We start from the raw sequence: 26,757 nt of genomic DNA, 5'->3' as shown, positions 1-26,757 counted from the left end.
CAAAGAAGGGAGTGCTAGGGTTCGAATCTTTATGTTCCTTATTTGTTGAAATTCTACCCATCTCCCAAGGTAATAGTATGACGAAGAAGAGGGGCCTTTTGGAAGTGATTAAGCCAGAGTCTTTGTGATTGGATTAGTGCCCTTATTAGAGACCCCAGAGAGCTAGCTAGCCCCTTCCACCATGTAAGGGCACAGCTGGAAGGGGCCGTCTATGAACCAGAAAGTGATCCCTCACCAGACACCAAGTCTGCTGGGTGCCTTGATCTTGGACTTCCCAGCCTCCAGAACTCTGAGAAATAAATTTATATTGTTTATAAGCTACCCAGTTTATTGTATTTTGTTGTAGCAGCCTGAACAGGCTAAAACAGGGAATTAATGGTTAGAGTCTCTCTCTCCTCCAGGCAGGGTTCAGCACATGCTGAGGAGGAAAACGGTGATGGAATAATTTGACAGCCACTGGCTCCTCTTAGAAGTTAGTTCCTTCAGGCAAGAACCACAGACGAGTTGGTAGGACTTAGTGGGAGCAGCAACTGCCAGTAATACAGACTGGATATATATCCTGTGGCCTGAGGCTGTCCCAAAATTCCTCCATCAAGCATCTTTGTATCCACGGGGTACCTTCCTGACTCTTACGGAGAATAGCCACCCATTCAAGGACTGGGCTGCTTGTCTCTTCAAGACTGGGGACCCTCTAGAGACCAAAGAGAGAAGGTCTTTATAAAGTAGCATTTGCTTGAGGGGCCAGAGGGCCTAGTAAAGGAATTGTACCAGGGACACTGTGCAAAGATAAGATAATTTGGTGAGGCAGAGGGCAAGTGTGCAGAAAGTCCCGCTTACAAGGTTGGCCCTTGGCTGGCATCTGGGAACTTGGATTTCAAGAGAGTTTCCACCACTCTAATGGCTAAGAGTAACTCATTGTGCACAAACAACATACATAAACAGTATGATTTATGCTTTCCTTCTGGGACTCTGGAATTTTAGTACATGCTAGGTAGAGGGTACCCACGTGACAAACCCCCAATAAAAACCCTGGGCACTGAGTTTCTAGTGAGCTTCCCTGTTAGACAACATTTCACGTGTGTTGTCACAACTCGTGGAGGAATGAAGAACATCCTGTGTGCGCCACTGGAAAGAGAACTATTGGAAGCTTGTGCCTGTTTCCTGCAGACTTCGCCCCATGTGCCTTTTCTTTTACAGCCTGTCACTATAATAAATCTTAGTCATCAATACAACTATATTCTGAGTCCTGTGAATCTTCCTAGTGAATCACTGAACCTGGGGATGGGCTTGGGGGTCCCTGAGGCAGCAAGACTGGCAGAAAAGACTCCAGTAGTAACTGGCTGCTCAGTGCTGGTGCTTTTGGAACCCCCAACATGTACATTTATTTTAATTGCCATCTTCCAGAATTAAACACTTGATTGTGTTAGGTGTATCTTTCTTAACAACTGTAAGTATTCTGAATTTTTCAGATTTTAGAAAGGTACGAAACATACCACATGTTATGAAATATCCCAGTAGGTCTGGGGAAGGACTCATACTCAAATACATTAATATGGCTGCTTTCAACACATGAACAGTCTCACTAAGTGGAATAAATGGAGACATCAGGCCAGGTCAGAGCTTGCCACCAGATTTGTTTGTGCCAAACTTAGGGAACAAAACTTAGAATTTTTAGAGCATTTTAAATTTTAGCATTCCAGGTAAGGGAGTATGCTCATCAGGAAATTAAGGATTAGAAAAGTTAATTGATTTGCCAACAGTAGCACCGCCTGTATTTGAGTTGAATTTCAAATTTAGGACTGTCTAGGCCACAAGCCAGAGAACTCTTATCTATTACTTTGGACTGTCTTTCTAGTTATTTTTAAAATTGTGTCTTCAATGTCCGAATACTACTAATGAGGAAGTAGCATGACAATAAGAGGGAATGGAAAAGAAGAAAATAATTATCTTTTGGAATGGGCGTTCGGGTTTTTGCCTTTCCCCATGAAACTTATCCCAAATATATGACATATTTTTGCCTTCTGTAAGTTGAACTGCACATGAAGGCCCAAAAGAGACAGATCCACCAGTCCTCTCTCTGGGGGTGTCTCTGCGATTTCCCTGGTTGTCGTCATCCCCAAAGGGAGAGTGTGTGTGTCTGTGTGTCTCTTCATTTGCGTTGCGCCTTCCAAGGCAGCAGGAGGGTGTCTTATTTTTTCCTCTCTCTTTTATTCCATAATGCTCAATAATTTATTTAAGTAGATTTTTTTAAAAAAATTAAATTGAGTAGAAAATTAATTTTGGCTGAATGGGGATAACTCCCAGATTTCTCTGGGTAGCGAGGCCAGCTAGCTTACACTTCCTGGAAAAAGTTCTTAATAGACACCTTTGCCTTCATTGTGGCAACAAAGAGATGGTTTGGAGAAAAAGAGAAGCAGCAGGACTCCTTCCAATAAAATACCTTCCTTCTCTAAAATAGTAAAATATATTTTACACAGAGATTTGCTGTGAGCAGGATTTAGGGGGACAAGAAGTCACTACTAAGCAGACATGTATGAACTGCTAGGTTTTGTTTATGCTTTCCTGTTCCTTCCTGCTCCTTGCTTGTAAAAATGAATGCTCTATCAGTTAGAAAGATGTTTGTAACCTAGTACTCTGTGTTCTTACATCCTAGGAGCTTTGTTATTCTAATAAGTCTGTTCTGCCTCAACTTGCAAACCAGCTTAATTTAATTCTAAACGAAATCTCTCATTTTTCATTATGTTTGATGCAAGCTTGGTAATTCTCAGAAAATGGTCCTTGTTAAATGAAGTTTAGCTAGAAATTCTGATATTCTGAGATGCTTACACAAACAGCTGTCATTCTTTGCAATGGCTTCATTATTCAGTGACACGGTTAATAGCCTTGTTTTACTTTTATATGAAATTCTCTTTGTAATAGCCTTGTTTTACTTTTATATGAAATTTCTCTGCTTATTCCAGCAACAGTTTTCCTGGAGTTCTGGAAAAGACGGCGAGCCGTAATTGCGTATGACTGGGACTTGATAGACTGGGAAGAAGAGGAGGTTTGTATCACTTACCTGTGAATGTTTTAGAAAGCAAATCACCAAGAAGTACACAATTCCATTGAATCATTACTCTCAGCTCTGTGACAGAAGTCACGTTTACTCTTAAAGCATTTTCAGTACCTGCCTTTGTCAGAAATTTCAAATAGTATAAGAAGGGACTGGCAATTTTTTTTTTTAAAAAAAAAAAAAGCACTTTGATTCCTTAGTGGAATAAAATTCCATGACTAAGTGAAGCATTTTACTTGTGAGTAGAGGCCCCAAAAGAATTGGTAGGATGTTTTTTAGTTTCCTTAAATATCATCCATTTTCTTTACTTCAGCAGAAAAAGGGTGTTGGTTTTACATCTCTAGACACATGGAAGCCAACCTTCTAAGAGAATGACTCCAAGGAAAAGTTTCTGTGAGCACCTCAGTACCCAGGGCAGTGCCCAGGTGTGCACAGCTCTGAAGTGTCACATCAGGTGGTAAACGCTGAGGAGAAACCACTCCTAAGCAGCTGCCTGTGGGGAAGTGGCTAAAGGTGGGGCCGGCTCTAGACGGAACTGCCAAGGCGGGGCAAACTCGTCCCTGAGACCTCACCTCCTCAGCTCATTCCCCAGCCTTATCGCTCTCCTATTACCCTCTTCTCAGCCAATCCCCTGTGCTCTTTCCTGACCTCTGTCTGGCTTTAATACTCTCTTCTTGCCCCTTTCCTGTCAGAAGTCCCAAGTACCCACCTGGGCATGGTCACCACATTCCCCCATCAGACACTGCTTTCCCTTGACGTTGGTCCGGGTCTCAACTCCCCTCTCCTCCCTGTCGTTCCTTATCTCCGACTTCTCCTGAATCTCGTACCTCAGAGCCCCTCAGAGCCTCCCAATGCCGGCAATCAGATAAACCCACCATAGACATGTGATGTGAAATTAACGTGTGTTTTCCTTGCAGGAAACATATGTATGTATCTTTATATACTAAAAGGAATCTTCTAGAGATACAAATGAGGAGAATTTTAGCATAGGTAGACTTGAGGGAGAAGTAATTTTGAGAGGCTTTTTTGTTTTTTTTTGGTTTCCTTCAAATCGCACCTCATGAATGGCTGCCTTTTCTCCCCATTCCCATGAACATGTGTGGGTAGCTTTGGTTTGGTTTTTGGTTTGTTTTATTGTATATGTTTAAGGTGTGCAACATGATGTTTTGATATATGATACTGGGATATTCAGCAATCCTCGTTCTTCTGGTAATGCCTTTTCTCATATTCTTGTAAACATTGAAAAATGATTTCTGGGCTTGAAGAAGTGGCGCTGGCAGACTGTGGAGTCTACTGGTGGCAGCCTGGCTGCATTCAGATCTTCCTCCTGGGTGGCGCCATTCTGCTGTTTCTGGTTACAGGTGTTCGTGGGAACAGTTCCCAGGAGGATGGAAAATGTTCCTTCCTAGGGATCCAAGTCACCACTAAGCCACTGTGTCATGTCACCTTGGGCAATTACTTCACTTTGGACTTTCTTTCATCTCTAAAGAAAAGAAATGTGACTAAATTCCCCTTTTCAGCTATAAAGTGTGGCGTTATTTGAGTAACTTTGACCAAACCAGTCTAAAGTCACCACTGGCACTTGTAGTGGGCCCAGGATGTGGGTACCCTTAAAATGAACATGTCCCTTGTGTGTCTGGAGACTTCTGTCTTTCCAGCCACTGTGAAAAAGCTTGGAGAGCTGAACTGTTCTGTCGCTCAGCATAGCTTTGTACAGAAGCCTACCTCTGTAGCCACAGACGGTTCTCGTTCTCAGTTTGGGATTCGCTGTGGAACTGCCTTACTTCTAGCCCATGGCTCCCAGCTTATTGTGCGGAAAAACCCGGACTCACTGCCTACCTTCTTCCGGGGTAACCTAGTACGTTAGTTTGCTAGTGCTGCCATAACAACGTACCACAGGCTGCATAGCTTAAACAATAGAAATCTGTGTGCTCACCATTCTGGAGGCTAGAAGTCCCAGATCAAGGTGTCAGAAAGGCTGGTTTCTTCTGAAGGCCACAATGGAACGCTCTGTTCCAGGCCCCCGTCCTTGGCTTGTGGAGGATGTCTTCTCCTGTGTCTCCACATCGTCTTCCCTCTGTGTGTATCTGTGTCCAAATTTCCTCTTCTCATAAAGATACCAGACATACTGGATCAGGATCCACCCTGATGACCTTGTCTTAATTACCTCTGTAAAGAACCTGTTTCCACATATGGTCACATTTTGAGGCACTGGGGGTTAGGACTTCAACTTATGAATTTGGGGGATATGATACAATTCAGCTTATGACACCAAGGAACACAGACCTGGCTGCATGACTGGCTTCTATTTTTGATTGGGTAGCTCAAGGGCTCTTGATGACACTTAAATATTGAAACCTAATAAATTGAAAGTTTCCCAAAGAAACAAAACAGTCTAAGCCTGCTCTGTTTGTATCCACAAGTATAACTGCCTGAAATAAATGAAAGAGGCAGAGCCTGCTTCTGACTGCATCTCCTACTGATCCTCCTCGTGACCTGCCCTGAGGGAGATCCGCCACTTGTGCTGTGGCATGAGTCAGGCTGAGCTGGTACAAAGGCCACCCGTCACGCTGCACAGGTGGCTACGACCAAACTGAGCTCACTCTCCGTGACCTCTCTTCTGTCAGCTCTTTCTTTGCCCTCAGTCAATACCTTCTTCCAAGTCTCAAGTCTTTCTACGTGGATTAACTCGATCTCCATTCCAGCAGAGTTTCTGCTTGTCCATCCTCTTCCAAAACACTCAGATAAAACATATACTTGATCACCCAGAGCCACATCAGCACGCTCTTGTGCTAATTACCTTTTCCTGATCCCCATAATTGCTTTTTAGTCAGAAGCTTTCACATTTGGATGGGGCTTAGCTAAATAAAAGATTTAGAATTAGAGGAGCCTCGATTTTAGCTGGTTTTAAAAGGTGTTTACCTCATTTTCAATAACAGTTAAGTATACATTTAAAATCTATTGTTTAAAGATGAATGACTCCTATAGGAGCTTATCAAAAAGTAGATCTGCCATGTTTTTAGTTACCTAAATCTAAAAATGCAAAAAAAAAAAAAAAAAGAAAGAAAAAAAACATTCACAGGAGAAAACTAAGATTTATATTGTCATTATAACTTGCAAACTATTTTCCTGTTCAGAAGCCTTCTTTGTCCTGGTGTCCTTATCACTCTCTGGTAATAAAAGTAAAAGCTTATTAGTTATTCCAAATCACTAAGGACAGAACATGTGGTTGCTTTTAAAATATTATTCTCAGCTTCTTTCTTCAAGCTTAGTTTAGTAAGATAACAGAAAAACATAACTGTCAGTCTAAATCACATTGCTTTTGATGATAGTAAATCTTGATCTTCAGTCTTTAGATTTTCTTCAAGTGGCCAATTTCCAAACATTTAAACCTGGGTGGTTGACTGATTAGTGTGGCAGCTATTGACTCAGTTGTACGCTGGGGTGAAATGACATATTTTTCTTATTGTGTGAACACCTCTTCAGTGCATAAAAATGTATCTGCTTGTCCTTTAGGAAGAAATCCGACCCCAGTTTGAAGCCAAGTATTCCAAGAAAGAGCGGATGAATCCCATTTCGGGAAAGCCAGAACCTTATCAAGCATTTGCAGATAAATGCAGCAGACTTATCGTTTCTGCATCTGGAATATTTTTTATGGTTTGAAACATTTTTTTAAAAAAAATCTCTTTGTTTCATAAAGTACAAACCTGTAGCACAAAAACAGCAATGTTCATATCAGGCAGTTGCACAGTTTTATAAAACATTTTTCACTTTGTATTATTCAATCCTCCTAATAGCTCCGTTTGGTGGTCAGGGATGGTATTGCTATGCCCATATTACAGATGGAGCAGCTGAGACTCCAAAAGGTTATGGGGCTTGCCCAGGGTCAGCCAGTAAGTGGCTAAGAGCTCAGGCCCTTTACTCCAATATGCTGTTCTTGCCACTCGCCATGTTCCAATATGCCATGCTGAAAGGAACTAAAAATCTGAGGTAGGATCTCCGGCCATATGTTTCAAACTTTTTCCCATCCGCATGTAGTAAGAAATGCATTCTCCATCCTAAGCCAGTATATGCTACGCAAGTCAATGTCAAAAACTGAATATGATAACTAAAACAATACTCGGCTTTACAATATGCAAAAAACTCTGATTTTTTCTGTTTTGTTACATCTATGTTTTTACTACCAGATAAAATCTCCTAAAATTGATTTCCTGACTCACTAATGGTCATATCACTCTGAAAAACACTAACTTAGAGCTGAGTTGTTAGCTTTTCCTAAAAAGAAGTCATTTAGAGATGAACTTTGATATGATTAACTTCTAAATAAAACGTATGCAAATTTTCCAGAAATGTCATTGTAGAACAGTAAAGGATTGTTAGGACCCTCCTTTGTTTTTTCCAAATGACAAATGTATAAATACATGCCCGAAGCCATTGGAGTACAAAGAACAAAACCATGGCAAATCCAGGCCGTCTACCCACTTCTGCCAGTGAAGAACCCAGGGAGATGGAAGGCTGGGCAGCTTGCCCAGAGTCCCTGGGCTCAGACTAAGGTTCAAATCCATGCACTTCTACAGATGTCACTTTGTAAGCAATTGTGTCGTGCTTTGCCTTCTACGCACACATTTATATTTATTGTCTTGTTTCTCACACAAGACCCATAGACAGAGATTAAGCTTTCCCTATTCTACAGATGGGGAACATGAAGCACAGAAGGCTGAAGCCATGGAGAAGACAGGCTTGCCCAAGGTCACGTTGCCGGGTAACAGCTAAGCCAGGGCTCTGATCTGTCCTCTGACTCTGAGTCCAGCGAGCTGTCCATCCTACCACATTGCCACCCTTGTCTGAATTTCAGCATTGATTTTACCTGTCTTCTAATCAACAGTTTCAGGATAAGTTCTGGGCAGGTTTTAATTTCTTTATTTGATTATTATTATGTTATTATTATTTTGGCCAGTTCCAGCTAGGGCTTATACCCAAGCTTTCAGAGCACGTCACCCTTAAAAGTGAGCAGGAAATAAAATTTGTACAAGACAAAGGAATACTTATGTGAACAAAGGAATCTCTAAGTCAGCAGAGGCCTTCCTGAGGCCCGGCTTTAGGATCCAGCTTGTGATAATTAAGTGGGCTAAGGTCTCTACTCTAACACATATTAGGTAAGTCACCTAGTGAAAGTCACAAAACTTCTTGGAGTCTCAGATTCGCATTACAATTGGCCCTTATATTCATAGGTTCTGCATTTGTGGATTCAACCAACTGCAGATGGAAAAAATTTAAGAAAAAAAAAAGAATGATGTATCTGTATTAAACATATACAGACTTTTTTCTTATCATTATTCCCTAAACAATATAGTAAAACAACCATTTACATAGCATTTTCATTGTATTAAGTATTATAAGTCATCTAGTGATGATTTAAAGTAGGGAGAATGTGCATAGGTTATGCAAATACTACATCATTTCATAAAAGGGACTTGATCATCCCTGGATTTTGGGTATTTACAGAGGGTCCTGGAACCAATCCCTCATGAGGATACTGAAGAGCGACTGTATATTTCATAGAGATAGAAGATATGCTGTATTGTTCTCAAATACCATGAAATCTTCAGGGAAAGATGCTTCAGTCTATGTGTATATTCAATTAATAAGATAGTAGGTATCCATCACATTTTTGGCCCATTCAGCAACAAATAACTGAGCCCCTACACTGCACCTGTAGTTATACTAAGGTGCTGTATAAACCACGGTGAGCAAAACATACCATCCCTGCCCTCCTGGAGCTTACTTTCTAGTGGGGGAGACTGACAATAATCAAACAAATTGTTAGAAATTATAAGTAGTATCCTGAAAGAAGATATATGGTATAGGTACCATATAACAACAACAAACAGTCTGGGGGTCACAAAAAACTTTAATTATGAACTGGTGCTTAAGCTGAGCAGTGAAGTTTGAGTAGGTGTTAACTAGGTTGTGCGAATGTGAGTACGTGTGTGTGTGTGTGTGTGTGTGTGTGTGTTTAGCAGGAGATTGGATGCATAGGCCTTGTAGGCAAAGGAAATGGTCTTGAAGATTAAGGGTGTTTAGCCCATTTGAAGCAACATGAGAAGTTATGGGGTCCTCAGAGGGAAGGGTGAATGGTGCCCAGTGGGGCTAGAGAGAGTCTTGTGGGCCACAATAAGAACTCTGCTTTTATCCAAGAGTAATAGGAAACCAATAAACAATTTCAAACAAAAGAGCAGCATGATAAGATTTCTGTAATAAATGTTTGTTCATCTGCTCAATCTAACATTCGGCTTTAAAAAGTGTTACCCCATAGCTTACACAGATTCTCAACTTCCAAGCAGTGTGATTTTCCTATTGTGAGTAACGAAGAAAATACAGACAAGAGAAAGTATTAACCACAATGAAAAGCATGCATTTCATTGTGGTGTGTTGAGTCAGTACCACCATGGCATTATTTCCTTTTCTTATCAGAGGATTTGCCAGCAATGTGAATCTTCTTCCTGAAACTTTCCGCCAAAGGGCTCACTGGGTCTCCTGTGTCTTCCTGCCAGATCTGCGTGGTGATTGCCGCCGTATTCGGGATCGTCATTTACCGGGTGGTGACTGTCAGCACTTTTGCTGCCTTTAAGTGGGCGTTAATCAGGAATAACTCTCAGGTTGCAACCACAGGGACTGCCGTGTGCATCAACTTTTGTATCATTATGTTGCTGAACGTGGTAAGTGAGCTACAAGGTAACTAGCCAAATGGATCAAAATATGTGGGCTGCAAGTGATAGTTTTCTTCTCTTGCTAAAGGGACCTGGCCTCAGAGAGGTGGGTCACTCATGTGGCACTGATGTCCTGGCAGCAAAGTGCCTGGCATGAGATGCACTCAGCTCTGGGGGTTTAAAAGGCTTGATTCAAATCCAGGCTCCAGGATATTTTGCAGCATAAGATTGGGCAAGACATACAATCTCTCTGACCATTAATTCCCTTATTTGTCCAATAAGATCATACTGTGTACCCCTTGGGGAAATTAGAGAAAGAATATATTTAGAACACCCAGCTCAGAACCTGTGACATAGCTCAGCAATGTTGATTCCTGTTTCCTTGAGATAACCGTGCAAGGAAACTATCAAGGCGGTACATGTTGGTTTTGTTGATTTCCAGCCTTTTTTCTATTGCATATTTCAGCCCAGATCTTTCCCCCAAACTCCAAACACATATATCAAACTGCCTACTTGACCATCTCCACCTGACACTTTCAACCCCAAATTCCCCATCTTTCCTCCAGAATCTGCTCTTTCCACAGCCTCCCCCATTGGAGTTGCTCAGGCTAAAACCCTTCCATGGGTGGGGAACCTGTGGCCTTCTGATTTCAAGATTGTTCTTTTTTAAGCACCAAAGGAGGCAAGAAAAGCTTCATCTTTCTCTGCTGCACCCCTTTTAATAAAAGGGTTTGTTCTGTAAAATTTGGATTCAGTCAAAAGGCCACACTTAGGGAACTAGAAGGCCACGAGTGTCCTTAAGGCCACAGGTCCCTGATCCAGGCCCCCAGCCTCCCTCTTACCTGGATCACTGCAGGAGCTTCCTAACTGGTCTCCCAGCTGCCATGGGAGGGTCAATGCAGAAGCGAGAGGGTCCCTCAGGGTCTGCATAGCATACTCCCTCACCTCCTTCAGATCTTGTTCAAATGTCCCTTCTCTAAGAAATGCTCCCTGGTCCCTCTATTTACAATTCCAACCCACTCCTGCCATCTGTCAATTTCCTATCTCCTGGCCTGCTTTATTTTCCTCTATAGCATTTACCACCATCTAATATGCTATATATTTTACTTATTTATTTTGTTTATATCTATCATCACCATTGGAATGTAGGCCCATAAGGGCAGGACTTTTTCTCTGTTTTGTTTTTGTTTTTCAGTGTTATTATTCCCTAGTACCTGGAACAGGGCCTGACACATAAAAGATACTCAGTAAATTGTTGTTATTGTTTGTAGAACAAAGGGTAGTAGCCGACCTGGTTAGACTTTGGGGTCAACCTATATATAAAAATACTGACTTGGGTTGGTAGTAGGGAATAAACCAGATAATGTATGTGGAGTGCCAACATAGTGTAAGGCAAGGAGTAGACATTCAATTAATTATAGTTCCCCTCATCCTTATTTATACTGCACCTGAAATCTGAGCCATAGTGCTGAGATGCTCACATCATTAGAAAAAGGCTTTCTAAAAGCCAAGAAATTTAATACTATTACCAGTACCCTTTTATCTATTTAGATTGGCATGTTAGTTCTTTAAACAATCCTGACTTCCATACACAATAAACTCTGAGTGATTCCTAAGACAATTCAACCTACCCAATAATAAAGAACTTTATCTATGATTCCCAGGTGAATTAGCAATTACTGAGCTAATGAAATACAGGTAATTTATTAGTAGTACTATCAAAATACACAGGAACTTCTTTATTGTTCTAGGGGGGAATGTTTCAAAATCCAGGAGTTATAAAAAAGAAAAAAGACCAGTTGCTGATCATTTTGATGTGATGATGGTGCGACTGCTTGGCAAGTGGAGAGTGAAAATAGGTGTTTGCCCTGCCCTGGATGTCCCCCCACTTCCCCCCACTAGGACTCAGTTAGTCTCAGTGTTGACTGTGGAACACACACTGTGTTGGAGAGTGATCCACGGTGAAATTAACCAAACAGCCAGAGGTGGAAGTTTCTGCATCCGGGTAGGATGCAATGAGTTAATACTGACTGTACTTTTATCATCTCTTTCCTTCAATGTCTTATTGTAGTTTAATTTATACATCTTCTTAAGAAGTAAATGTCTGTGTACATGAAGTGGATCTATAAATATACACTTGCCCATACATTTTCTGCTTACATTACAAAGCACGTGCTATGTGCTGGGAGCCAGGCAACAAGACGTTTTTGCACGTTTTTATCTCACAAAGTATTTCAGAGTGGCCAGCATGGATGATGTAGAGGGCACACACTGAAGCTAGCAAGTATTATTCTTAGGAATGCCTTCATGGTTCATTGTCATTTATTTTAGATACAATGTGAACACCTTTGGTGCTCTGATTTCCCAGCCAACATCGAACTAAAATAACATAAGGTTGCTGAGGCAAGTATACTGATGAGAACAGGAAATGGCAAGCCACAGCAAGGAGAAAGGAAAAAAAGAAAAAGCATCATAAGAACTCAAAAAGCAGCGTCAGCCAGGACCCTTTTGTTCAGGGGCCACTTGCCTCACACTCTTCAGCAGTCTCTGATGACATCTCATCCCAGCACACACATTTACACGCCTGTCATATGCCCTGAAGCTTTGTAGCTTCCGTTATGAGAGCGCCCAAGTGTGTAATATAGTTTGAAAGAGTTTTTCATCAGAGTTTACATCCTTAGAAAGAAAATATCAGCATAATAATGACAGACTAATGACTACAATATAGCCTTGACCAGTTCAGAACTAAACTCTTTTAGCTTCTGAAATTTCCTAAGATATTTTCATGACCCAATAATACAGACTTTTTTACAGCCATCTAAATTGTTTTCAACTACTTAAAATTTTGATAATACCGATCTTACAAGATAAAATCACCATATAGACATTAATTATTAATACTTTTTTATTAATCCAATATAAAAACCTTGAGAGCTAGATTAGTTTTTAATTTACATTCGTTAAAGACTAATTTTTAAATAGTATAATGATCATAAGTCACATATTCTGTTTCTGACTTTTTGCTAGATTTGTCCAGTAATAACTGAGGAAGCAAATCTATAAGGGATTCGTACTTTCTAGATTTGATGATGTATATTTACTTTTATGTAGCATGTACTTTAAAAAGAGCATTCATATTATTTTACAAAACTTCTTTAGATGCTAACAAAATATCATGCCTCTTAGTGACTAGTTAAGGGATACTTAGTAATTTACATTTTATTTCCTGTCTTGAAAAGTAAATATATCAAAAATAGAGTGAATGGGAGTAAATAGGATGGATTTTCTTGCTACTAATAATACTGTTTCAATTCTGTTCTGCTTCACTAGTGATCAAAGAGCATCTCAGCATGGTGGTTGCAAGCTAAATAGGCCAGCAAAGGACATATCCCAGAAGGAGATAAAAAAGTTATGACTGTCCTTTTTATCCAGCCATAGCAATATGAATCAGATATTTAATTATATTGTAAACAGTGAAAACCACAATCTCTTCTTCCAAAAAGAAGTAAGCCAGAAAATATGACTTATATCAGAACGAGGTCACATAACGTCGATCAGGCTGACAAGATAAAATTAGAAGTAGATAAAATTAGAAGTACACATAGCTTTTTTGTGTATGTATCCATAAGATCAGAAAGCTTTCTGTCAGCCACAGATGTTAACAATCAGAATTTGTGTCATCCAGTTTAGAAACTTTGAGGTTCAGCTGCTCTTATCAGAACAAACCATCCATGGTTTCTATCTCAACTGCCTAATGAGATAGAAGACTTTCTCCAAAAACCACTCATCCTGATCCCTTTGCTGCCGTGAGCCCCTCTGAGTATCTGCCCTTCCTTGCTGCGTCCTGTCCAAAGTCTCACTGTCAGCACCCTCGTGTCTTCAACTTGTCTACCAGGTGTTCGCAGATGCCACGGATCCCACTGCATCCCCATATACTTCATCTTATTTTTCAAAAAGTTAATATTAATCATATGTTAACTCTTATGTTTTTCCTTTTTTTTTTTTTTTTTTTGAGACAGAGTCTCGCTTTGTTGCCTGGGCTAGAGTGAGTGCCGTGGCGTCAGCCTAGCTCACAGCAACCTCAAACTCCTGGGCTTAAGCGATCCTACTGCCTCAGCCTCCCGAGTAGCTGGGACTACAGGCATGCACCACCATGCCCGGCTAACTTTTTCTATACAGATTTTTAGCTGTCCAAATCATTTCTTTCTATTTTTAGTAGAGACAGGGTCTCGCTCTTGCTCAGGCTGGTCTTGAACTCCTGACCTCGAGCGATCCACCCGCCTCGGCCTCCCAGAGTGCTAGGGTTACAAGCGTGAGCCACCGCGCCGGCCTGTTTTTCCTTTTTAAAATTTCAATTTTTCCAGTGTTCATACCCAATTCACAATGGTGCATCATCAGATCCCAGGACCTTTTAGACAAGTGTGCAAAGTGAGGCACTTTGACAAACATATGTCAATGTGTAAGATATGAAAGATAAACTAGTTAATCAAGAATTGTATGTTTGAGAAAGAGTGTCTCATGAGTCAAATCTAATTTTCATTGATAATTACACTATTGAATAATTTTAATGTTACAGTGCATTTGGAGTATTAAAATGTTTGATTAGAACATCTGTTCTAATCTGTTGTTTACCAGGATTTTGTTTTTATGATCAAACGGGTATGACTCATCTGTACCACAGGGTTTCTTACTGAAAATTACACCAGATTCCTTTAACTCTGGACTCCAAGAGTCTGAGGTTTCTATGTACAAGATTTGATCCTATGACCATATTAATTGTATTTTAATGTAGCAAACCACAGTCATTGCTGAAAGTTTGGAGTCATACAATCTGAGTATTTTGCCTGTTTCTGTGGCTAGCAGAAATCTCAACTAAGAGAATTCTCAGATAAGAGAATAAAAAATTTAGGACCTTAAAGTCAGTGAATTCAATACCCATCCCACCTACATATAGGAAAAGAAGTGGTCTGAGGAAGAGGTGAGGTAACTTGCCCAAGTCCTAGATGGTAAAGCTATAATTCCAGCCTGGGGAATTTAACCAGCGTGTTTTCGCTACTTTTTTGTTTGTTTGTTTGTTTGTTTGTTTGTTTTTCATGAGGGAGAGCTTGTTCTGCAGCCCTAGCTAGAGCACAGTAGCATCATCATAGCTCACTGCAACCTCAAACTCCTGGGCTTAAGCAATTCTCCTGTCTCAGCCTCCAAGTAGCTGGGACTACAGGCATGTGCCACCCCATCCAGCTAATTTTTTCTATTTTTGGAAGAGGTCTCACTCTTGCTCAGGCTGGTCTCAAACTCCCAAGCTCAAGCGATCCTCCCACTTCAGCCTCCTAGAGTGCTGGGATCACAGGCGTCAGCCACCATGTCTGGCCTGTTTTCACTACTTTATAATTTTCATATTGTTCAACTCTATTAAACTAGTTTTCCTTTTCCTTTTCATTTATCATCCTTCATTTTAGAAAGAGCACTTGCTCTTTCTCTCAGTTTATGCCCTCTCTAGGGACTCTCCTAGAGCTGGGTTTGCTCTAACTATACCGTCTGCACCTTGGCACGTACACATGTGCACACATGTATACACACACACACAATTCCCTCAAGACCATCCATTTACCAGATGGCTGGCTGAGTTAAGGATGTGTGAGTTAAAGATGCGTCAAGTGCACTAATGGAAAACCAGAGTAGTATAAGCTCTGGGGGTTCCAATAATATTTAATCACCCCAGTGTTTATGAATGCTGTAATCTAGAATTTACAGCAATCCATAAACAATAGGATTGCAGAATCTTATTGTTGGAAGTGGTCTTAGAGATTTTACATTCAGGATGCCAAGGCACAGGAATATTGTGACTTGCCCGGTGTTATTTAGAAAGCTGGTAATTAGTGGCAGCTAGCCTTGTTGGCACAGAATTGTTCACCTAAAAATAAGAAGGGAGATTTAAAAAATAATTAAATGGGACATTGTACATTTCTTTCTAGTCTTGAAAGGGTGCAATTGTTCACAATGTTTTCATTGTTTGAGCAATGAATGATTAATGAAATTATTTTCACTCATGATTTGATTACCTGTTTCCTTTATAATCATAGATTTTAGAACATCTATAGTTCATTTGTTAAATATATAAAATTTATTTTACAGCTCTATGAAAAAGTTGCCCTGCTTCTGACAAATTTAGGTAAGTGGAACCCTTTTTATTTCACAATATAGTACTGTGGTCTGGAAAGTATGTTTCAAAGCTTTCTTTCTCAAACACTGCTGAAAAGAAATATTCACTTAAACTGTGTACAACAATTTTTTCTTTGCCCTCAACAGAACATTTTAAATATGTCTAGTAATTGGAGGATCTTTTCTATCTAAAACTTTAAAACCTGTCACAAACAGTATCTGTCATGAGCTAGTATGATTAAGTTTTCTCTTCATGCACAAAAAAATAACATCAAATAAGTACCTAAGTATCAAGTGTCCAGTATCATTTAGATAACTGTTCATTTGCTATTGCCTACAATTTTAATACAATAAAATTTAAAATGTGTATAATTTTCAGCCAGGAATCGTGGCTCATGCCTGTAGTTGCAGCTACTTGGGAAACTGAGGCAGGATCATTTGAGACCAGGAGTTCAAGATTAGCCCGGGTGATTTACTGAGATCATATCTCAAAAAAAATAAAAGTATTAAGTTTTTGATGGTATAAAAAAATCACAGCAAATTTTGCTTTGAAGACTAGGAGCCTTTTACCAGGAATATAGGCAGGCAAACCATCACTGATATTTGTAGAAATAACATTCATCTGGACAAGTCACCCTAAGAATATTTCTCTGACCCCATAAAGCACCAGAATAATCCAGTAGCCAGCAATAAGTTACACATTTACCACATTTTTCAAGATAAAGATTTTGTCCCAATTTTATTAACAAGGTATTAGTCATTGTGCTCTATGCAGTTTGAGAAAATTACTTGTTCCTACATATAAATTGCTTTAATGCATTCCATGTATAGCTTGTCCAGAGGGGGGAAAAATATCACAAAAGTGCTTTTATTTATAATAATCACTATAATTAAAGATAATATTCATTGAACATTTCTATGTCCCAGATACAGAGCTGGGCATTTTACATTATCTCTTTTAATGTCATTGAAATCTTCCATTGCCACCACTTCTGGCCCAAAAAGATAGAAAGAAGTTTATGTCCATGGATGAAGTAAGTGCCCGTTGATAGACTGGGTTCAGGGGCATCTTGGTGCAGACTGGCAAAGATGCCAGTAGAGATTCAGCCCTGGCCCATCCATGCTTGGGACACCTGGGAACCCAGCTGGCCAGCAACCCAGGAGGCCATTTCATGTAACCACGGGGTCGATAGCAGAAGTGAAATGAGGATAAAACCCTTTAAGAATCCTTTGTCTTTTCTGCCCCCAACAGCAGGACCACCTTGTCCTGAAACTGACATTTAAATCATTCTAAATCAGATTCTCTCCCTTCCCTTCTCAGATATGTTCCCAGAAAGCACGTTGAGTTATAATTCATGGAAAAGGAATTAGTGGGGTGAAGTGTTAATTGAGCAATTAGAAGCTCGGGGAACGTAGAAACAGAGAAAATGCTGTTGCATTAAATACATTTTCTCAGACATTGTTTGAGGTGACCGTACAGCTCCCAGGGAAGGATAAGTGCATTTGGCATGAGATTTCCAGTTGGAAGGTTGAGCTTGAGGGCAAATAGATCCATGTTTTGGTTTACATCACAATGTCCAAATGCTTTATGGAAGTCAAAATATAAGGAGACAAGAATTGGCCTCTGACTGAGGTCAGGAAATTGTAAGACACAGATGGCGATGTGCAGTAAAAGCCCTGAACATGGCTCGTGTCTTTGGAATTTGTGAGTGAGGATGGAAAATGGTGGGTAAGGATAAAGGCGCAGGATCAGATACCGTCAGCATCCGAGAGAGGGACCTGACTCCCTCTTACAGCAGGCTGGCATTAGCACTGGAACAGGGAGTCGAGACCAAGGAATTCTTAGGAGCCGGGAGGGGATCTGACTCCACACAGGCCCCACCCCAGGGGCAGAAACCAAGAGGAAAAGGAAAGGAGAACCAGGGCTGGGAAGGAGGCCCCTTCAGCCTGGCTGTCTCTGCTCCGGGATCTCTGGGCGTCATTCTGGATGTTCAGTCCCCTGGGATAGCTCCGTAGCCACTTCTCATCAGATCCTTGTTGGGGCTGATCTGTGAGCTTGAGGATCCTACGGAAGGTCCGTTCCACCACACGCCATCACATGCCAAACCAGAGTCTCCTGCAGCAGCCTCTGTCCTGCCCTGCGTGTGGGGAGAGGGACAGAGGGAGTTGAGAGGGGGTCAGATTCAGCCTCTCAAACTCTGCTCCCCTTTTGTCCACAGAACAGCCTCGCACAGAGTCCGAGTGGGAGAACAGCTTCACCTTGAAAATGTTTCTTTTTCAGTTTGTCAATCTGAACAGCTCCACATTTTACATCGCGTTCTTCCTCGGAAGGTAAGAACCTGACCCCTTCGCACCTCCCCAAGCCAAGGACAGGACACTTAGAGGTCACTGACCAGGGGTGATAGAGAAGCCCCCACTTTAGGGTGATTTATACAAAGTGTAAAAAGAGCAGAGCATCTTCCTCCCTTTTCTTCCCAAACCTCCAAACCACCTCATGTCCCAGGGAAATAGTCTTCGCTCAAGAGTGCCTGTGCCGCTTTTATTACTAAGGTAAGCGGAGGAAAATAGCACAGGTGAGTGACGCCTTGAAAACTCCGGCCTCTGTCTGCACCTGAATCGGGCCCCTGGATCTCATACCTGAGAGCAGGTGGCATAAGGGGGAGGTGGCCTGCAGCATGTCCTGGATCCCTGACTTCACAGAAGAGGGAAGGACATCCCAACAGGAAAGGGGGCAGAAACAGGGTTCCAGATGATGCCACGTAACTCTTAAATCCAGCAGTTATGAGGATGTGGGAAAGCTTCCATGTTTATCGGTAATGTTGCATGAATTCCATCGCATATGGAAGTGTTTCTGAGGAGCTGGGGAACAGGGAAGGGCTGGGTATAGGGTTGTGCTGAGATGGATGCAGCAGCCACTCCTCAGTTCCAATCTATTCCAGTAGCACAAAACTCTAGTCAAATAGTTCAATAATTTTTTTTAAAAAACAGCATTACTATTATTCAAAAAAGATCCAATGCATTTAAAGTCAGGAGTAAAACTGCTGCCTACACAGGCCAGAGCACTTGATATTCAGCAGGAAATGTTCAAAGTCACAGCAAGCAGCAAGCACTGGCCTCTGCGGTCAGCAGCTGGACAGAAAGGCTAGAAGAGAAATGTCCTCTGGAGAATTCCAGAAGCTGTCATCCTGACAGCTCTAGAGGCTTTTCTAATTCCCTTAGACCTGATGCTTAGGGCACCAGGAACTCACATTGGAGGATGTGCTAAACTGAACATAATACTCAGTGAAAGCTCAGACCTACAGAATGCTGATGGCTTGTTTTTCTCTGTGTGTTGAAGATTTACAGGACACCCAGGTGCCTACTTGAGGCTGATAAACAGGTGGAGACTAGAAGAGGTCTGTATTCTCCCTCATTCCTTGTTTCCTGTGGATTTGCATTAAACAGCCTTCGGCAACTTTGTGTAGATTAGAAACCAGACACCCTTTCTTCCTCTCCATTGATTCTGGAATTTCTGTGTTTGCTTACCTTGCAGTGCCACCCTAGTGGATGCCTTATTGATCTCTGTATGCAAATGGGTATTATAATGGTGCTAAAGCAGACCTGGAATAATTTCATGGAACTTGGCTACCCGTAAGTACCCTGGTATCAGTAATGGAGAAGCAGCATTGCTCATTATTGGCTTTTCTAGGTGTGGCAAGTAAGATAAGCAATGCAGACATATATATGTACTTGGAACTAAGTGCTCACATTTAGACATTCAAAGGCAGCCATGAAAATAATAACCATTGGCTCTTTTGGAAGATTTAGTACAATGCACGTGAACAAAAGTGAAGAATTCTTTAAGAAGTCTCTTTAGGCCTCTAAATATAGGATACTTGCTTACAACCTGCTTTAAATGATGCCTGTGACCCTCTGGGCTCCAGCATTCAAGTCCCTAGCTGTGTATGACACATTAATTATACCTCTACTCCACCATCCCTGTGATAAATCAGGGATGGTAATGTTTTAAAAACTACCTTAAATTCAGACTATACGGAAAAAGAAATTATGGAAAGGAGAAAAGTCCAGGGTTTCAAAAAAAGAGCAGGAGTATTTCTAAGTCAGCGTATCTTAACAAGTTGACAACAATGGACAAAATCTCTCATCGCTTTTGTGAGGATAACCTTGAATTCTGCTGTGTTTGCTCAGTTCCAGTCAGTTAAGTTTTAAGGGGGATGTAAATCATCAACACTTCTATTTCTGCTATAGTTCCACCTGTCGGTTTCCATGTCAGCGCGGTGTCTCTGTAGGGACATAGAGAACCCCAAGTTTCAGGGAGGACCACTCAGCCAGAATAATTAGCTGAAACGTGGTTCACTTCAGAAAGTCTTTTCTTAGCTCCCTGTCAGAAACCATGCCAGTAAGTTTCTATTCTTAGATTTATTTTTAGAAATCTTATTCCAGGTATTTAATGTCCCCTATAAATCTTTTTTTTTAAATAAAGCATAACATACACAAAAAACCTCTCAGCTTTAAAATATAAACCATAATCAAAATGACATAGACATCAAGGGAGCTATGGACATAGAGCAAAACTGTGAAGTAGCCAGGGTTTGTCTTTGATTCTCATTCCTTTATTTCCTTTATGTCACATGTTTTTGTTTTGGCATTTCTATTCCTGAATACCCTCAGCTTTTTCCTTGCCCCCTACAGAACACAGACCTCCCTCTCCCCCATTTCCTCACGCTTTCCCACATTATAAACTGCAGACCTGGACACTGCTAAGATTAATGTGCTAACCTCACCAATGTGAGGTGCATTTTACTGGGAATCAGAGCCCCTGTTGAGCTCAAGCCTAAAGCAGAGAAGTGCAGTTGTGGAACTGTGACATCCATGTGCCAAGACAGGAAGCATTTTGTGGGTTCTTCTAAGCCCCTGAAGTCAGATCTATGCAGGACAGCACCCATCCAGTAAGATTGCTCAAGGGTCTTAAATTAAGCCACTTAAGCCAAATCTTCCTCTCCTCGGATGTCTGGGTGTTGCCTTTGTACTGGGGGCTCAGTTTATAGATATTCTCAGTCCTCTATTTAACCCTCAAAGGCAACGCCAAACATGAGACAGTTTCATGAATCATTCAAATAAATTAATCGATCATTCTGTTTACTTGCAAGTAGAACTGCTTGAAGTATAGACTCCATTGTTATTTTCTTCCTAACCCAAGGCTTTATTTTCTTGATAGCCTGTCCTGAATTTTTCTAAGCTATGGTTCTATATTCTAACTCCCTCTTATTATGTAAGTCTCATGAACAGTTTCATTATTTGTAAGAAATCGATCTTGTTGCACAGGTTAATTCAGAATTGGTGGACTAGAAGGAAAGTACGACAGGAACACGGGCCTGAAAGGAAAATAAGGTTCCCACAATGGGAAAAGGACTATAACCTCCAGCCGATGAATGCCTACGGACTCTTCGATGAATACTTAGAAATGAGTATGGAAATATTCTACTTTATCCTATTAATTATAAATGTAAATTTTAGGTCTCTGGCTACATTCAGCTAAGCATACACTCATTAGCACCAAGGCCATCAGTGTGTAGGGATTTCTGAGCTAAACACAGGGGAAGCAGCATCCTGCTTAAGCTATGCTACACTGTCATTTAAGGAATCAGATGTCTCTAGCATCAAACCAAAGCTATTTCTCTTAGCATGTTTCTAAGACCATGGGCTTTGGAAACAGATTACCTGGGTTCAAATCCCAAACCTATCATTTGTTAACTGCAAAACCTTGGGCAATTATTTAATCTTTTTTCATCTCAGTTTTCTCATCTTTAAAGTGGAAATAATAGTAAGAGTAACCACATCATAGAGTCTTTGTGTGGATTAAATGATTAATGCATGAGATGGGCTTGGAACAATACACAGCACACAGTGTGTACTTGGTACATGTTAGCTATGTCACTATTATTATTATTCTCTTATTCTGCTTATCTCCTGGGGAGGGAGCTAATAAAATCCCTTAGCAGAAATATTGAGAGTTTGTATGTGTGTGTGTGTGTATATATTTTTTAAATTTATGTTTAAGTTCTATAACACAGAGGTAGAAGTGGGGGTGGGATGAGCAAGATACATAACTTCTGAAGGAAGCAGTTCTTTTGGGGCAAATCTGAAAATTAAAGGAGTAGTAGAATTGATGCTTATTGTTTCTTAGATTGCTTGTGTTCTAAGTATCTACTGATATCTTTAGAGTTTCAATTATAGAACGGCAGAATGATATAACTTGGAGAAGAAATCAATTTGGGCATTAAAAATAAACTTACTAAAGATAATTCATTAGGAAAACTAACCACTTTGAGGTCCCTTAAAGGACTCTTCTGCTGTAAAGAAGGAAGTGAACAATAATGGTATGTATATTGAGTACTTGACAAAAACCTTTTACATGGATACAATTGGTAGTGCCCCAAATACTAAAGTATCTCTGCAGCATGAAACAAATCTCAGAAACATCACAGGCAGACTAGTGAATCCTAACTGCTCACATCTGTTCTTGTTGTTTTTGTTACTTTCTTAATGATTTCCCTTCTTTGTTATATTTTTTAAAATATATTCACTGAAGTATAATATATAGTGAGAAAAGAGTATAAATCATAAGTGTACTGATCGATGAATTTTCATAAATTTACACACAAATATAACCAAATCTATGTAAATGAGGGTTTGGCAAACTACTGCCCACAGGTCAAATCCATTCCACTGCCTGTTTTTGTAAATAAAGTTTTATTGGAACACAGCAATGCCCATTTATATACATATTATCTATAGCTGCTTTTACATTGTAACAGTAGAGCTGAGTAGTTGTGACAGACTGATGGCCTACAAAGCCTGAAATATTTACCATCCTGCGAGCTAGATCAAGAAATACAATATTATCAGTATCAAACTCCTTTGGCCTCTCTCCCATTTGTAACACACTCCCTAACCATTTTCCTGATTTCTAATACCCTATATTAATTTTACTTTTTTTTTCATCTCCATGTAAATGAAATTATAGAGTACATACTATTTTGTAACTGGCTTCTTTCATTCAATGTTGGGTTTACAACATTCTTCCATGTTGCTATAGATAGTAGAACTTTATTTTCATTGCTGTATAGTATTCCTAGGATGTAAACCTGAAGCAAAATTATGACACTGGCAGAGTTTGTTTTTGACACTCACCTCCATCTTTCCTTTTAGTCATGTGGGGTTTTTTTGCATTTTCACTGCCAGATATGCCCCAACTTTCTCCCCTACCCCCATCATAGACCCCATCACTACCAATCCCTCAACCCTCTGCCATGTCATGAAATGTATTCCTGAGCACTCTAGGTATTAATGTGCTCAATAAATGCATTTTATTAAAAGTCAAAGCCTTTGTCAAGTTTGAATCAAAAAAGGCAAATTTATTTGTGGAAGTATAGGCATCAGTGTGCCAATAGAAGGACTATTTTGTGAGTTTACAGATCTGCTAGGCTCCTGAAAATAGGACTGTACCACTATTTATCTATCCTTTCTACTGGTAGTAGACACAGGTTGTTTTCAGGTTTAGGATCTTACAAATAATACTGCTACGCACATTTTTGTGCCTGTGTTTTGATTAACATAGGTACATATTTCTGTTGGGAATTTACATAGGGGTGGACTTACTGGGCCATAAGATAAGCATTTGTTGATATTCAGCAGATATTTGAAAACAGTCTTCAAAGCAGGATTGTGTCAATTTACACTCTGACTAGCAATATAAGAGCTCCAGTTATTTTATATACTTACTAAAACTTGTATCAGTCTTTTTAAATTTTAGGATTGTGGTTGATATGTAGCAGTATCTTATCATGATTTTAATTTGAAATTTTATGATAATTAATGATGCTAACTAAGCACCTTTCATGTGCTTAGAGTCATTTGAATATCCTCTTTTGTGAATTTATATTCAAGTCCATGTTTTATTGGGCTATTTGTCTTTTTTCTTAGTGGTTTGTTTCTCATTTATATATTCTGGATATGAGTCTTTTGTCAGATAGATATGTTGCAAATAAAATATTCTTTCCCAGTCAGTGACATGATTCTCAAGCTCTTAATGGTATCTTTAAATGAACAGAAGTTTTACCTTTGTTCTTCTTCAACATTGGTCCCATGTGAGTTTTAGAATCAGATTTCTAATTTCTATAAACATCTTACTGACATATTGGTTGGAATATTTATGTATATGCATATAAAAATATAAATAAATACACTGCAAGGGTGCGTGCAAAAGTCATGTCAGCTGTTCCCTCTGTGAAGGAAGAGGAGATTACTCGAAAGCAGAAATAAAAGGGACTTTAGCTTTTTCTACATAGCATTTTATTTATTTTATTTCTGAAAAGATTTGAAGCAGGCATGTTACCAAGAGTTAATACTAACTCTTTCATGGGTATATGGAAGATTGTTACATAATTCTCTGTGCCTTTCAATGTTTAAAAGTTTTTTCAAATGATTTTTTAAAATTTATCTACCTCTGTCCTACAATAAGTCTCTTCCCCCACTGGAGCCCACCGAGAAAGCAGCAGCTAATGGACAACACAGTGAATCACTTTACATGCAGGTCACATCTCTGCTACGTGAAAGCAATGGTTTGGTTGGAATGTAGTTAAATTAATATTTAACTAGATAATTAAGTTTGTTTTGTGTCAGATAAACGAAAACTATGAATGAACTAAACATATTTTCCTTTTAAACTTGTGTTATTTTCATTATAAGCACAACCTTAAAGAACTATTCTTTAGTGTGTCTTACATCTTTCTGTGTATACCGTCCAGTACTCTTAGTGATTGTAAGAGTCATCTCTCACAGTTTCATTTCTACCTGATGGGTTTTCTTTACTTTCCTGGCCTTTATTCATTGTAATTATGTCAGTCACCAGCATTTATCTGTAGGTGACTGACAGGACTAATAAGTCCTGTCCATACACAAAACCCCTGTAGTGGGTATATCAGAAATAGAAACATAAAGAAGTTGCCATTCCTACCTTCATGAAGCCCAGTGCAAGAGGGGGAAAAGATGGGCAAAGAACCACAAAATCAAGACAAAGTAAATTGTATGGTGGTGAGCAGAGTTATAGGAGCTACAAGAGGAGGCAATAGTTCATTGCAATTACAGAAAGTTCCACAGTCAGGTACATTTGAGCTTACCCTTGAAGGAAGAATAAAATTTCATCAGAGGACTAATGGAAACCACAAGTACTCATACGATGTGTTCCCATAAAACCAGAAGTCAAACGTGACCAGACTAGAGTTTTGTTTGGGAAACCCTGCAGGAGTGTGGGGTCTAGTTGGACATGAGGCTTGGAAGTTTGCTTGGAGTGAAATCATTGAGACCCTTAAACGGCATGGTGAAAAGTTTGGGATTTATTCTGTAGCCAGTGAGAACCTACTGAAATGTTTTGTGTAGGGAAATAACGAGTGATGGGCTTGAACCAACATTTTAGGCAAACTGACAGCCGTGTGATGGGGGAGGGAGGTAAAAGTTGGGAGGCAGAGAAGCCAGTTAGACAGAGTCTGAACTCGAGCAGAGACAGTGGACAGGAGGGAGAAAGCAGAAACATTTGTGGAGGGTAGTTGTCAGGAGTTGGTGGCTAATGGTTCTGAAGGCTGAGCTAGCTGAGACCTGGTTTTTACACAGGATGACTCTAAAGGAAGCAAGAACGAGAAAGGAGGAAGAGGTTTAAGGATAAGATTGAGAGATTAGTTTGGAGAGTGCTGTTCTGTAGCATACCAACAGACCACTGGAAATTCCCTGATAAGATTTAAGAATCCTTACAAAGATTGGCTCAATATATGACTGCATACTTTTTACACCTTATTAGAAAGTAACAGCAACCAAACAGTGATTAATACATATTTAGCATTTGCCTTCCAGTCTCCTGGCCATCTTTCTGGAAGAGACGTCCCCTGTGCTTCTGTATTGGAAAAAATAGAGCTTAAGACAATGACATATTCAGATCTTGATCCCTTTGAGAATAGTAGTAGAAAACCAATACTCTCTGTTCTTTTTTCTTTTTTTCTTCTCTAGTTCTTCAGTTTGGATTCACAACTATCTTTGTGGCAGCTTTTCCCTTAGCACCACTTCTGGCCTTACTGAACAACATAATCGAAATTCGACTTGATGCTTACAAATTTGTCACACAGTGGAGGAGACCTTTAGCTTCAAGGGCTAAAGACATTGGTAAGTTGCATTGGGGTATGTTTTTCAAAAGATATTAAACATCTGATGGATAAAACAAGAAAAGCCGCCAACTTTAGATTTTTACTTATAGTTTCCATGTAAAATGATTCACCTGATTTTTGTAAAAAATAATTATATTAGTTTTAAATAATATTAGACAAGAAGCAAAGTTGCCTGTTTGGAAGTTTATAATTTCCAGTGCTAGAGAATTTGTGCTTAAATAGATTCTCAATTTGGTTATTTCTATCTTAAGACTTTGGAATCTAAAATTTTGATTTATTATCACTTCCTTTTTAAAATAGATCTTCCACTCGCTCAACTTTGTTTTGCTCTTTCCTAAATGTTTGCCTGATTTACATGAAGCATTATCTAGTTTTTCTAACGGCAGAGATGAGCTTGTTCTTTGTCTAGAGATGCTGCATTGAGTCAAATGCAGCCTTCTTGGGAGGCAGCTGAGATCAGAGACTTTTATTCATTTCTGTATCCAGTGCTTAGAGCAGAGCAGGCAGGCACTCGGCCAATGTGTGTGGAAGACAATTGAATGTGGGTGTTCTTGCTTACTGTGGTCTTTTAACCTCCATATGAAACAGACACACATTCAGCGAGCACCTACCCAGGGTC

At 40.0% G+C, this 26,757-nt stretch overlaps 1 protein-coding gene across 1 annotated transcript in view; it reads left to right on the top strand.

Annotated features, from left to right (window-relative positions):
- Positions 1-26,757, top strand: part of ANO4 (anoctamin 4) — a 166,188-nt gene that overhangs the window by 123,030 nt on the left and 16,401 nt on the right. Inside the window, exons 14-22 of the mRNA XM_045553135.1 lie at positions 2,961-3,043; positions 6,569-6,709; positions 9,607-9,771; positions 15,895-15,931; positions 18,141-18,252; positions 19,259-19,316; positions 19,454-19,551; positions 21,247-21,389; positions 25,984-26,136. Coding sequence (XP_045409091.1) covers positions 2,961-3,043; positions 6,569-6,709; positions 9,607-9,771; positions 15,895-15,931; positions 18,141-18,252; positions 19,259-19,316; positions 19,454-19,551; positions 21,247-21,389; positions 25,984-26,136 — 990 coding nt within the window. The remainder of the gene's footprint in view (positions 1-2,960; positions 3,044-6,568; positions 6,710-9,606; positions 9,772-15,894; positions 15,932-18,140; positions 18,253-19,258; positions 19,317-19,453; positions 19,552-21,246; positions 21,390-25,983; positions 26,137-26,757) is intronic.

Source organism: Lemur catta, chromosome 6 (genome assembly GCF_020740605.2).
Source record: "Lemur catta isolate mLemCat1 chromosome 6, mLemCat1.pri, whole genome shotgun sequence".
NCBI lineage: Eukaryota > Metazoa > Chordata > Mammalia > Primates > Lemuridae > Lemur > Lemur catta.
This window is presented reverse-complemented; position numbering and strand designations above follow the sequence as displayed.